This window comes from Buceros rhinoceros, unplaced genomic scaffold, assembly GCF_000710305.1.
Source record: "Buceros rhinoceros silvestris isolate BGI_N320 unplaced genomic scaffold, ASM71030v1 scaffold352, whole genome shotgun sequence".
Classification (NCBI taxonomy): Eukaryota; Metazoa; Chordata; class Aves; order Bucerotiformes; family Bucerotidae; genus Buceros; species Buceros rhinoceros.
Window position 1 is genome coordinate 50,012 of NW_010399290.1, and position 14,948 is coordinate 64,959.

The 14,948-nt window shown below is 39.6% G+C and overlaps 1 protein-coding gene across 1 annotated transcript in view; it reads right to left on the reverse strand.

Annotated features, from left to right (window-relative positions):
• Window positions 1-14,948, reverse strand: part of HELZ (helicase with zinc finger) — a 67,241-nt gene that overhangs the window by 10,189 nt on the left and 42,104 nt on the right. Inside the window, exons 19-26 of the mRNA XM_010131386.1 lie at window positions 12,862-13,045; window positions 11,684-11,912; window positions 8,730-8,934; window positions 4,699-4,750; window positions 3,645-3,838; window positions 1,239-1,449; window positions 678-754; window positions 1-542 (exon numbers count right to left, since the gene is read on the reverse strand). Coding sequence (XP_010129688.1) covers window positions 1-542; window positions 678-754; window positions 1,239-1,449; window positions 3,645-3,838; window positions 4,699-4,750; window positions 8,730-8,934; window positions 11,684-11,912; window positions 12,862-13,045 — 1,694 coding nt within the window. The remainder of the gene's footprint in view (window positions 543-677; window positions 755-1,238; window positions 1,450-3,644; window positions 3,839-4,698; window positions 4,751-8,729; window positions 8,935-11,683; window positions 11,913-12,861; window positions 13,046-14,948) is intronic.

The window sequence follows — 14,948 nt, forward strand, 5'->3', positions numbered from 1 at the left end:
GATGGATTCTCTTCAATGAAGTTGTTCAAGTGGGTTGGCAGAACAGGGGTGTGTTGTGCAATAGGCCTCAAAGGATTATTGACTTCTTGTAACATAGGTGGGGGGTGTTGCTCTGAAATCACAGCATCTACAGCAGGAGAATGTGGTCGGTGGGGAATTGGATTATTAAAAAAAGATTGGCTGGGGCCTGCCTGGTAAGCAGGAGAAAGCTGCGAAGGTTGTGGAGGCTGCTGATTCAAATGATTATGCTGCTGAACTACCTGGCTTTGCTGGGGTGGCATTTGGTTTTGTTGTTCAGGCAAATGATTTTGTTGTTGACTTAAAAGGTTTTGCTGCTGTTGCAGAGGATATGGCTGCCTTGGTATCTGTGACAGGTGCTGGAAGTGGCGATTGGGAACTGCATACTGTGAGTGGGGTGGGGTGAGATGTAGATTCAGCTGCCTGGGGTTAAGATTATCTTTGCGATGAAATTTAGCATTAGGGAAACCAACAGTGGAACGTGACTCTGGGCTTCTATTTTGAGAATTTGCTTCTAAGTCAACCTAGGAAAAAAAGAGAATGAAAAACTTCAAAAATTCACCCAAACAAAAAACACGTCAGTAATGAATAAATTCATTAAAAGAGAGAATATTAAAGAACAAAACAAAGCCCCACAAACCCAAACAAGACAAACCCACCTGCTTGGGTTCCAGAGGTTTCTTCTCAGGGGTTCGAATTTTACTGATTTCAGGTCCAGCAGTGTTCTCAGTTTTACCTGAAAACATTTAAGAAATTAATTAATTTCAACAGAAAAAATATTTTGGGTTGGGTTGTTTGGGTTTTTTTTCCAGACTCAGGAAAATTCAGACTTATTAGCATAGCATTTACAGCATCATAGACATTTAATGTAATTTATTCGAATAACACTTCTACTTCAAGCTCTGCACGTTGTTCATTAATGATCACTAAGCAGTTCTTTCAGCTTGACTGCAAGTCACATCAGCAGTAGTAACCACTGGACTGCAGAATCGAGACAGACCAATTACGCCCTCAACACACCCACACCCCCCCACTTTGATTACGCCCTCCCTTGAATCTCACAATAACTTCATTATTCTATTTGTAATGGCAAATCACAAGTTATTTCCCCAAACCTGTGGAAGCCCCAATGTCACTTAAAAGAAAGAAAAAAATACCCAATTTCAGGTACAAACTCTCTCAAAAGAAAACTAGTTTGCAATGCAATTTCAACAACTAACCATTTCGACTTTGTTCATGTTGCTCCTTGTCTGGATGCTGAAGCTGCTGCTGTTGTCCTATGTTAACTGGTGAATGATGTCCCAGGCCATAAGGTATAGGAGACCCTCGCCCATGTGCCTGTAACAGGTTCATATTATATGCCATAGCTGCTTGATGAGTAATGAGTCGAGGGTCAACAGCAAACCTACCCTGGTACCCTGTCCATGGTACCTGCACAAGTGGAAAAATGGGGAAGGGAGGGAAGATATGATCTGTTAAGGAACATTAAAGGAAGTAAAGTAACAAACACACTGATATTACGTAACAAGCACACTGATACTACGTCATTAATAAGTAGTTTTCCATATATCGGATGACCTGACACTCTAACACAAGTACAGATGGTCCTGGAAAGGCAGAGCAATAAGGGCAGGCCTCACAGTGAGAGGCAAAGAGCAAAAATTCTGGAGGACTGCCCTGTCTCAAAACCCATTCTTGCTTCAGTGATTTCAGACTTCAGAGAGAAAAGTTTGATGAACAAATTGAACGAGCAGGCGTACCGTACCTTTCCACCCCCAGGAGCCTAGTGAAGTGAACAGGTCTACTGGTAGAAACAAGAGACTATCCATGAATGACAGGACCACTCCAGTGTCTACCCTACATGACACATGTACTGCAGATCATCTTCCTAAATACTTGAAGGAAAAGTCCACCTCCTGAAAGTATGTAAAAAAGTCAGGAATTTTTACCACATTTTACTCCTAAAAGGAATGCAAAGGAAGACAGCTCTGGATGAAATTAGTTCGATCTCATCCCGCAGGGAATTTTTTAAAAGAAGGAAAATGTATGAAAAAGAGGAGAGTGCAGGGAAAGTAATCAACTCTCAGGCTGACAAAGCAACCTTTATTGAAGGCAGCAGACAACCTTCTCATGTTTTTGCCTTGGTATGGAAACTGCCTTAAATAAAGCAAAGAGATCATTTTATGTTATATGAACATAAAAACATTTTACTTCAGCCCCTACTTCTTTCAAGAGTAAAAACTTCCATGCAATTGTTTTTAAATTAGTATTTGCCCTTGAAATGTGCACTCTGAACTTTAGCTTTAGGCTACTATTGCATCTATACAATCTCAAATCATCTCCAACAAGCTTCTTTTCAAAAGCAACTGTCTCATTAGTACCTCATTCTTCCCACTTAATTATTTAAAAATCCATCCTCAGGGAAGGTGAGCTCAAAATACTTGCCATACGTTTCTTTTGATTGGAAATACATAACAATATATTAACCTTGGAACAATAAGATGGAACTTTTGAAATTATCTTGGTTTGATACTAACACAATGTGAGCAAGCACGACAAAAGACACAGCTGCCGGCCTTCTCACTGCATTTACATTCATCCATCAAACGTGGATTTCTAGTAAGCTGAGAAAAAGGAAAGTTCCTCGACCTGACAAAGAAAACCAATCTACAGCTGCCAGCTGACCTAAGACGTGGAACTGCAACTCGAGTTCTTACAGCAAGTCCCCTATACAGCACCCACAACCTAAATAACAACAGAGGTCTCCTAGTTACTGAAACCCAAATGAACTGTTGCCAGCATGAAGCGCTACAAATGGAATGGAACATCTGCATGGGTGGGTGCCCCGTCCCTCCCACAGTCTGCGGGAGCTGTGTACAACACATACATGTTATGCCACATCATAACAGAGGCTTCTGTAGCCTTTGCCCCTTCCTTCCCATTTTCCTCCTAGAATATGCGACTGTGAAGATTAGAAATACATCAGAGACTGCTTCTTTAATTTGTGTAAATTTTGGTGGGATAGTTTTATCTGTAAGCCAAAATTCCATACGTAAAAGTAGCCTAAAAAAACTTGATTAGGAATCTTCGTTGTGTTCTCAAATACCATTAAGGAAAGAGATTGGAGAGGAAACTGGTTCACTATGAGGTTCTGGAAGGGGAAAACATCCCATTATGCTTATTCCTCTTATCACTTCACTTCAGACACCTTGCACTGCAGACATCCGAAGCTGGCAATTTAAGAAGCCGATAAAGAGAAACAAGCTCCACCTGAATTGCCCATGTCTCTCCAATGATTAACAACTGAACTAGGCAATTAACTCAGATGCAGGTATCTCAAGTCAGATGAGACAGATTCCACTGGCGTGCCTAAACCTGAAGCTGAGAAAATACCCAAATGACACGAACATGGAATTGCTTTTAGGCTGCCTGGAGTTATTTGTGGGAGCAATGTTTTTAAGTCCTCATTTTCTGGTACTCTTTAGCACAGCCATTCCTAAACCCAGGTAATCCCACATATTTGAAGTAAAGTGCTGGAAAAGCTTGAAAAATATCCACTGATTTTGCCATTCATTTATGTACATACAACAATGGGGAGGGGGGAGAAACGGTAAATTAATTCTTACAGGCAAAGGCACAGACATGACCATATTTCCTCCATAGACAGCAGGTACATATAGAATACTTGTCCCAGTGTGTGGATCTATCCTTTGAACAGGACTTGGAGATTTCCCCAGATTGGGGTGAGGTCCCAGAGGAGGAGGGGGTGGAGTATATGCACGGATAGGGTTTCCAATTAGAACAGAAGGATTGGGCTGAACTGAAAAGAAAGAGGAAAAAAAAGATATATATATATATATACATACACACATACAAAAACCAAAGGTATGTATTAAAAAAAATACAAAGAATACTCTCTCTTTCTTTTTTCATCCTAATAGCATCTAGCTTTATAAAGCAAGTGTGCAACTCTCTAACAGCACAGGTCTGGTACACCAAGAGGATGCATTAATCAAACCCTGTATTCCATTTCAAAAATTTGAAGAGACAGAAAATACAAGTTGAACTACAGAGAAACAGGTAGCTGGTAACTGCAGTAATGAAAGAATGTCCCAAACCAATTAAATCTGCTGACAGTCAGAGGAGCTGTTTAAACACTGCATCAAAAACTAGAATCATCCTCCCTTCTCTGGCAGGGAAGTCAAGCTTTAAATTAATGCTTTTCCAAATTACTACCAAAATCATTAAGCTGTTGCACGCTTGCAAAGTATGATCAGTACTACCTGGATGTGTGACAGTACAATTCAAGCAATTTAAATTCAAAGTACATCATAAAATACTGCATGCAACACGATGTCCTAACTCTGTTAGGGCAAACACATTGGTACAGTATTTGACGTTATGAATTTCAAGCACAGTCATTTTTAAGAAGCCAACAACTACACCGTGATAAGGCTCTGAAGTCAGCGAGCACAACACCTATAAACGGGTAGCCTCAGAAATACCTAATGTCCACTTAACAGCCTATAATCTGTTTCCCAAATGCACACAAGAAGTAAATTGGCTTTCAAATAGAGAAGAGACCAGATACTCAATTTATGTCAAATTACTATCAGCTTCACTGAAGCCAAATCAGTGTGAGCTCAGCAGAATTCTGTTAGTAACAGCAGAGATACTCACCAATTCCATCAGGTGGGAAATGGTCGTTCTGGTTATGATGATGGACTTTGCCCTTTAAATGGAAACACAGTAATAGTAATGCTTTGCATTCTTAAATAAACCAAAGCTTTCTATTTCAAGTGAACATTACAATTAAATACAAAAGAGAGTTTGAAAGAAGTTATCCCAACGTCTTATTCTTACATATCCAACTGTCCAGTCCTATCACCTGACTATGAATTCACAAATTTGGCTATTAAATATACCACTACTTTAATTCACCAGTGGGTCACTACCAGTCCCCGCGGGATACTCTCTCCCCACGCCTGCTTTTAGATGCAAGGACAGTAACAGCAAGCTACTCTTGAGTTTCCTTTCTCACCATTTTATTTTCCACTGTCTCACTTCCTTTAGGAGCAGCACCCAGGTCTAATGCAACCCTCAGCATTCCTCTTCCATGGCAGCTCTTAGCGGAAGCATGATCCGTTTTCTTCTCCAGGTTTCAGCTCAAGAATCTTGGAGACCAAGTAGCTGCTACCTGTTATACTCAACTGCTTACCCAGCCTCAGAAGACATTGCTTCCCCACCCCACCTCACGTACCTGCTTCTGGACTTTGGCCCCTGAGTGAGTGCTCCCCCGAAAGTACAATACAGCAGAGGCAAAAACCAGAGTACTCTGGGGAAACTGCTTTTCCTTGGTGAATTGAACATTAGAAAAGGAAGTTAACAGAACCGAGTTATCCCTCCTACATGCTCATGAGTTTACAGCATCAACTAATTAGTTAACATTCATAACTCTGAGCATATATTCAAATGCCGGTACGCTCTTGTCTTTCGCAGGATAGGAATAGCTTACTTCATCAGGACCTAAGCACATTTACAAATTTAAAATAAATCTAAAAACCCTTTGATGCTGCAAAACTTTTCCTACCCAGGAGATAAGTCTAGGCAGTTTTCCAGCAGTCTGAGCAAATTAGTCAGGGTACAAAGACAGGTTGTTTGACAATGTTGACTCATGAATAAACCAGATTAAAGAACTGGTCTCTGAATTTTCCTTTCATTTTAAAAATGAATTATTGAAAAATAAAATAATAATTGCTTTTCATTGCAGTACTTCAGCAAAAGAAACCTGTTTATTCACCAAAGAGAGCAGCTACATTCCTTAATCACTCACGGTTCGTACAAGGCATTTCGGTATCTGTTACACTGTCGGTGACAGGCGGTATGTGCAGAAGGTCTAACAAACCTCTGCTCTACCTACTGTACTTGTGTTTTATCGGGGCCATATTTTTAAAACTGAAATAGCACATAGTTACATCTGTAAGAACAGCTGTCCTGTTCAGCACCTGATGGTATCAGGTTGGTAAATCTCAGTCAGCTGGGGCCATTTGTAAGTTGGGGAAGGTAGGCCCTGGCTTCCTTTTGTCTCTTTCCTTTAATAGTTTTTACAGCTTAATGACTTAACCATTTCTCAAAGATTTCCACATCAAGGTTCATTTCCCTATCCATTTACAAAACACCTAAACCTACCCTTTAACTGATGGCAACTGAGAGCACTGGAGCACAGGTACACTCAGTTCTTGCCCCGCCTTCAGAGTCTAAAAATCCACATCACATAAATGCACTTAGAGGGAACTCAGAACACAACTTAGGTGACTTCAGGTAGTTAACAGCCTTGTCACACCTAGGATCCCCCTTCAGTCAACACACAGGAGAAGAGAGCATTCTCCAGAGAATCCACCAGACCTGTGGACCTCCCTGACTGTATAAAACGTCAAGGACAGCGATGCATCCCAATTAAGTGCCTGGATCGAGGCCGAAAAGCTGGAGCACCAGCAGTGAGCAGGAGGCAGGCAGAGTTGTAAAATCCAGAGCCTCATTTCCTGTACACGAACTACCCTGCGGGAAGCTCCGAGTTCTGAAAACTTTCCATTTCCACACTGTCACCTTTAATAAAGGCTGTGCTTCTCCAGCCCTGCTGCTCCTCCCGCACTCCCGCCGTCCCCAGCCAAGCCTCACCAGCGCGGGTGAAGGCAGATGCCCTCACAGACTGGGCTGCCCTGAAGAACGGCAGCCCACAGCCAGCCAGCTCCCTATGAGCTGTTTGCTGCTCAGAGAGACAGGACTGAATTTTTTGCCTTCTTTAAAAAATAAACAGCAAAGAGGTTTTTAAGGTCCTTACATAAATCCAAGAGCGATTCTGCTGAATAAGAAGGTGCCAGTTTTACAAAATGCCTTTTCACCGCCTGTGAAAACAGGCCCTGGACTGCACGGATGCCCAGAGACTCACCGCAGAACACTTAACCAGAGGCTGCTCTCGTATTTCTGCTACAACGTACACCCGCACCAGTTCTTTTACCTTTCATCTTTTATGTTAAATATTGTGCTTAGGAAGTCTAAAGTAAGCAAAGCCAACCATCTGCTTTTAAATCCTGAGCAAAGGGAAAGGTACCTCTTCCCACAGCCATTTTCTGTGTGTGTGAGGACTACCTGCTTGCTTTATTTCTGCTCCTGCACATGCTAGCTGTCAATTGTATTCAGAGGGAAGATAATTTATTATAATTAGGATATAGGCAGTTAAAACACTTCAGATCTTAAGCTGAAAATACAGGGCTGGCAATTTGAAAGCATCTTGTCTGATTTCTACAGCAGGAGTGCTTAGTTTACTTACAAACAAAGAAAATAAACAGAACGGTCTATTCACAGCACTCTTACTTCCCCAACCTGCTCTTTTTTTTTTTTTTTAATGTAGTATACCTGCATTTTCAAATACTTTCCTTTCATTTTAAGAAAACAAAAAATATTAATAGCGATATTCTATTATTAAAAGAAAATGCATTCAAGCTGACGCACTCATGAAAACAGAGTGCAGCAATGACTTTTTAAAGACAATAATTTTTCAATCCACAGTCTTCTGTAAGCCCGGTGTTTTGACACACGACTAGATGCTTTAGAAATCTGGTGTTTGTTTCAGCAAGTAATGCAACTTGAAGAAACCAAATGTTCTCACTTACAAACTCTCTTTTGGGAAGGACTGCCAAAGGGAAGGCTTTCCTTTTTGTAGTGTTAAAAGTTAAAAAACCTGTCATAAAAATTTCATTTAAATGATACAGCCTGCAACAAAGATGCAAAGCTATGGAAAACATGTACATTTCTTCCTTCTTGGAGAACAGAATTCATCATAAAGCTGACAACCTGCATTTTAGTTCCATCTCTAAACACAATTTAATTAAATTATAACCCAAATGATTTTGAAATAAACTAGAAAGTACTATTAAAGTAGAATGAATTACTAATACATCGCTCCCCCAAAAGCTCCAAAATTTAGCGTTATTCTTCATCATCCTAAGGAAGCTGGGCATTTTCATCACCCCTTTACCTGCTTTTATGAAAACAGCTGATAAAACTACCGCTGAGCGGTAATTTCATGTCTCTACCCTCTTGATGCTAATAAAATCTAGTCTTCTGAAGGCCATTATCACTGAGCTAAGCAAGCTGATATACTGTCGTAAACCACATTTTTAATTAAATCAAACAATTACCTTATATAACATGTCCCTGATTTTTAAATGTGATTTTTAGATCAAACCAATTCACTTTTGTTATTATTTTGTAGTTTCTTTATGCTCCTTGCCACTCTCTTTATCAACCTGTTTTTTCTCCAGGTACAGTCAGAGCACAGTCCGCTTGGGATAGGGATTGCCTCTTGGTCAGAGGGTTTAATTTGGCTTGTCTAAATACTGAGGCCAAGATCCACGGTTGAAGTTTCTCAGGGTCATTGTAACACAGTTGATGAACATGCCATGTTTTAGTAAGGAAACAAGGCTTGGACATCCCCAAGCTATCTTGCTAAATACTGCGTTGTCATGCAAGTGGAGAGCTTTCACTTGAAAACGCTGAGGATCCCTCTGGAATTTGCATTCAGATCTGATTGCACTGATGCCATTTTAAAACAAACAGCTTGTTCCATAAACCTTTTACATCATTTCTCAAAAGGCATTTCTACATTCACTTCCACCTTCTGACCAGATTCATCATCAGTAAAACTTTACCTTTGGTGGTGACTGCTGTTGTTTGGTAGTAGTCGCTGAATGCTGATGCCGAAGAGCTCGGGGGATAAACTCAGGAGCCAGTGGGTTCAACACGTAAGTTTTCTTTAACTCCAAAGCTTCCAGCTGAGCTTTGATCTGTTCAAATGTGATACCGTGGAGACTTTCATTCTCATGACATAGGGCAATAAACCTTTCCCAAAATTTCCTATGGAAACAATTTTTAGAAACAATGAAAAGGAGTGAGACTCGATGGCTGCTGTTAAGACAGATTTAACATAACTGCACGGCATTTTTCTTTTTCGTCTATGCTCATTTTACACACCAAGCCATCCACCCTGCAACCTGATCCATGCCTCTGAACCCCACAGCATAATGTGCAGCGCCCCAGGCATTTAAAATGGACATATGGGTCTGCCCATGAATACCAGATCGCAGCACAGGGTGTATATCACGTTTAATATTAATGTCACAGGCAGGATTAACTTGGAATTTTCTCCTAGAAAACCAACACAGCAAACACAATGCTTACCATTCAGGAAAGCATGGGATTTATGGAATTTATTAAATTAATAATAAATTAAATCATTATTAAATAATGACATTAAAACTCAAAGAGTAACAGGCATTATATAGATTCTCAGTTCCAGAAGATGCCAAAAAGATTCTATGAATGGAGGCAGATCATTCAATCCCAGTTTCACAAGTACCAAGGTTGAGATACACCCTCTAAACTACTCCTGTGAAACGCTTCAGAGTCACACGAAGATTATCATGTCAGGAATATTTACAGGCCCTTAGAGATTCTCTAGTGGAAAACAAATAAAACCATAAATTTTACTGCATGTCAGGTAGTTCTATAACACATAGAAGAAATTTCAAAGCAGAAAGTCAACCATCACATGACACATGACCTTCTCTATGAAAACTCTGCATTCAACTTTTTGGAGGGTAGGGGGGTTATTTAAATCATTTTAAAAAAAGAATATCCCTACCTGTCTTCTGCTTTCTCATGATATGCCTTTCTATTGCTTATGAAAAGTCTTTACAGCAGGATCTACACAAAAATTTTGCACCGAGACAAGAAATGCTCTTTTAAATTTCAGGATGCAATATGGCCCTTTTTCTGCATTTCGCTGTAAGGCAAGTATATCTTGCAAGGTTTTAAATGAAGATTAAAAAACCAAAATTAAATACTTCACTGGGCTGCTTTAATGATGGAACTCCCTCTGATTAATCAATTCAGTCACCAAATCTACTGCCAAGTACCGCAAATCCCCTGAGACCAATCAACTTTTGCTTAAAATGCCCCAAGCAGTCGCTCTACACATGGAACGCTTGTACTGGTGTGTAAGAACAGAGGATAAAATACCACTGTCTCTGTCTTATAGTGTGCTCTGAGCTTAAAGGGAGTGTCTGCCAAAACAGCCCTGTCTGGTCCGATAGTAACGCACAGAAACATAATGATCACCCTGGGCACACTTCACAAAGCTCCCTACAACTATCATTGCAGTCCTGACTCATTTTGACAGGTATTAGAATATTTATAAAATTCAAGTACTCTCTAAACTTTTTTGAGGTCTGTTTTTTGTAATGAAATGTCACTTCTTTCAGACTTCCATACTCCTGTTGTACTAAAAAAGAACCATCTCTCCAGCCGCATGCCTGAGCCCCTCCAGCACTATTTTCAAAGGGTGAATGTTCAATTATTCAGTGAAACAAGACAATGGTGTGTTAAAGGGAAAGCTTGAGATACAGCTTTATAAAGCTCTAGTGCTCCTTGTTTCTCAATTATCTTTTTGGTTTATAATTTTGAACAGCTATACATATATAACCAGCTGCTGGTCCTCAAAAGGCAAATTCAAGCCCTAACTGCCCAGACAGTAACTCAGGTACCATGCTGATAGCCTATACTTGTATTTAAGTCAGCTTTTGCATGCCCCATTTCAGATATTCCAAAGGAGCACTCAGAGAAACTTCTGAGCACCAGCATTTGAAAACTGGGTCCCCTTTGGGGATCTAATGCAAAACCTCAACATTCAGGTGTACATGAAAATTCAAGATATTATCTTCCTCACTGGGATTTAGAGAGAATAAGACACGTGGTTGTTCTCCAACAAGAGTTGTATTTAGACAGATGTTTAGAGAACCAATAATGATCCTCGGTGCTAGCTAGACTAACTACAGATTAACTAACTCTCTGACTTAGGTAACGCTACACATCCTGAATCCAAACGTGGGGAAAAGAGGCAGAATTTATCAACCAAAAGTAATTTCTGAACAAGCGGTAAGAGAAATCTTGGTCAGCACAGCATGGCAACCTCCGCAGCTAAATCACGTATCTCTGCAGCGTAAACTGAAGAACTAGAGACTGCATCAGCAGACTGGAACAGACACTCATCATCTAGGGATCAGAAGGGACAGAGCCCTCTCTTATCAGTTAGTTATATACACCAGATCATACCTATGGTTCACCCATAGAGGATAACGAACTGCTCGGCCTCTCATCTGTAGTGGTTTTCTTCACTATCACTGAAAAAAACCAATGTGTCCCCTCTCTTCCCTGCCAGCCTGACTTACTAATGAGAGGATGGAGCAGCCCTTGCATGCTCCCACCTCCGGAGGAGACTTGGTAGCGTCAGCCGACACTGCTCAGCCTGCGCAGGGCTCCAGCTGCCTCCTCTGCCCGAGGGCTGAGCTGCAGCAGCACCCTTTGGACAGGCTGAGATCTCGCCTGCAGACTGAAGCCTCTGCAGGAGCTGGGAACACAACTAATGCTTTACCAGCTTTATGAGTATGAAGATTGCAATTTCATTATACGGTTATTTGAAGGGTTTAAATACATTGTGCCTTATGTAGCACCTAAAAGAACATCCCTCATGTTACTAAATCCACCAGTCACAGATAAACGTTTTCTGGAATCCTTAGCCTGATTAACTCAGGAACGTATAAAGTACCTGCATCTTCCAATGGAACAGAGAGCAATAGGATCTCCCACCACAGCAACCAAGGACTGTGCTCTTGTAATGGCAGTGTTGAGAAGTTTGTAGTTAGACAGAAAACCATAATCCAAGTCTTCTGTTGAATCCTCCAGTAACTGCTCTTTCCTTTTAATTGGTGTTTGCTTATGTTTGCATGTGTGCCGTGTTCGTACTGTGCTGAGAAACAAAACTCTAAACTGTTTTCCTAAAATGAAACAAAAAAAACAAACATCTGAGGTAACTGTAGCTGCTTCTGTTAGTAACACAATCAGACCACTGCACTTGCCAGCCAGATTTCACACCTAGATATTCTGCAGAACTGATAGCTATACTTCACATGAAGAGCTTTATGCAAGAATAATAAGATTTTAAAATTTTAAAAGATGCACTATAAATAGCATATTCTATTACAAGAATATTTCCTCTTTCAAAAAATTATTTTTCATCTTGAGACTAATAACTCTAGAACCTTCTGAAATGCGAATCATCTTTACAACGTTGCCAAACAGCCAGTAACAAATCTTGGACTTATTTATTCTACCTTAAAAAAAAAGTTCTGGACATTCTTGTTTCATACTTAAATTCTCAAATATATGAGTATCTACCACGAAGAAACAGAACACACCACCCACTGTCACTCAGTTACTTTATCTTCCTTTGTTTATTACCAACAAAGTGCAACCTAGCAACAGGCTATGCCTACACAAAATTCTTGTTATAAATGTGATTTCAGGAACAAATACATAAATTTGTGGACTCTGTTTTACAGTATTCCACAAATGCAAAACATCAGTAAAACATTCAAGCATTATTACATTTTTATTTGGAACTCCATTTTCCCCTTACAATAAAAATCCATCAGTTTTCACATTTTTTACTCAGTCTATGTATTTTTTAAGTAAGCTTGAACCTAATTTTGAAAAAAAGATAAATCTCACATCCGTGGGTTTATTGCCTTGCTATTCAGTGTTGGACTAACACCTAGTCAGCACACCTGCCACTCTCATTTTGATGCATTGGTTTTTATGGGCTATATCACAGCTCTCTTCTTGTTCTGATTGTTTTTAAGTCTATTTTCGTAAGTCTTACTTAACTTCACTGGTCACACTTTTCACTTCCTTAGCATATCTTTGAGACACATAACTAGTACTTACCCTGAACATTGAGCACTCTCTCTACACTGACATCAGACAGTCTTTTTTTCCGGAGTTCAGCCCGAATTCTGAACACTTGATCAGCATAAGGTGTCACGACACCTATACTACCATCATCCAATTTGCCCCAGGCAACAGGCCATTTTCTTCTTAATTCTTCAACACGCTCTACTACTTCAAACACCTTAAAAGAAAGTCAGAATTCTTAAAAGCATGTTCCACTGAAGATCATTCTTTGATATGGAGAGACAATTTGAATTTTAAAGCTCTGATGCATTTACATGACACAGTATTACGCAGCCTTACTGAACACGCAACAACATTACTGCATCCTGTAGCGATACCCTAAAATATCACATACCAAAACAATGTATTTCTAGACAGTATCTTTTTAGATCTTGATTTAAAAGTTTGCCCACAAAAATGTCACCTTTAAAGCATAAACTGGGAAATTATATCAATTATCTTAATTTTCAGGCTTATGTTCTTACAAAAACATCAAGTGCAGTAGGACCTTTCTTATAACACTTTATCTAATTTTCAGAAGTAAATATACTACCTAAGTAGGGATTGTTTTATTTTTAATCTGGATTGTATATATGTCATATTACGGCTGGGTAACTCTGGAAAGAGATTATGTATACAGAGCACAATCACTTCCCACTCCAAAGGATACCACCAGGAATTTCAGATTATTCATCCACTAGTTCATCTCTATGAAATACTATTAAGTGTGTTACCTGAGTAATAAAACCTGAAAACCTCCTCGTGTGAGGAGACAGGCTGAGAGGAACCTCTGCCATAAAGCACCAGGCCGAGCAGCTTTTGTTTCACAGTGAACAGAGATGCTGCACTACCGAAGGTATTGCTGAGTAACTTCAGGGAAGGTTTGTGGCTTTATCCTTTTTTCCTTTTTTTCCCTCTAAATATTTACATTCAATATGTCATTCACTAGTTGTTTACCCAGTTGTTTAAGGCATGATAATCGTTGACTGCAGTTTTCCTATAGCATCACAAAATGCAAGCTCAGCCTCTCCATGGAAGCTGGGCTTTCCTACACGAACCTCAAGCATTCTTATCTTTCTTCTCTTCCCTATTCGTCCAGTTATCTTTGGCTGTGGGAAGGGGGAATTAAAAATAAATTTAATGCTCTTAGCTTTTATATTATCTCATCTTCCAATTGGTAAGTAGGAATTCAATTTACAGACGTTTCAGGAACATGAAAAGCGATACACAAGCAAGTCACAAAGATATGTACAACAGTAGCGTAGTAGTTCCTAACTGTTAAAAGTCTGTTGTTTCATGCTGACTTCCTAGCAAATACTATCTGAATATATGGCACACATTCTTACTTTTCAAAACTTATTCTAAACTGGAACAGTTTATTGAAAAACACAGGAAAAAAGCTAATTCTACTGACAAAGGATGTTAGAATAAACTCTGATAGCTATAAATTAGCACAATTATCATGATCTTTTACAGGTATTTTGGCAAGCTTCTCTGAAAGCATATAGCTTCTGGATATGTATTTAGGATGAAGACCAAAAAGGAAAAGTGTACTTGCCAGATTAATACTTAATATAGGCACCAATGAACCATAAGATGCCCCAATGTGAACATCCATTAAGGGTCAAACAGCAACAATCTCCCTCATCGTCTGTTTTTCATGTTGGTGTTCAAGCAGCTGTTGTCCTTCATTTCTGCCTGTAGCTATTAATGACTCACAATTTTCAGACAGTTACTTGGCTACTGAAGATATTTTTAGATTTTTACCACTTTTTTTAAATGCCAAAGCAATCCAAGTAGATTAATGAAAGTAGTAAGTGCCTTCAGTTTTTTTTTTTCCAGTGATGTGTCCAGAAGTCATTGGAGCTTCTTATTTACGTAGATATTTTAATACAACAAAGAACACATAATAAGTGCAGCATAACAAGAACAAAAAGGCTAAAAATTGTGCATCAGAAGAACTGCACCATGATCAACAAGGAGAAACACAGACAGCTCTGCAGTGCTACATAGCGAACACTGCTGCCACACTGCAACCTAAAATCAGTTAAAATTCTGTGTAAGAAGAGAATTCTGTGTAA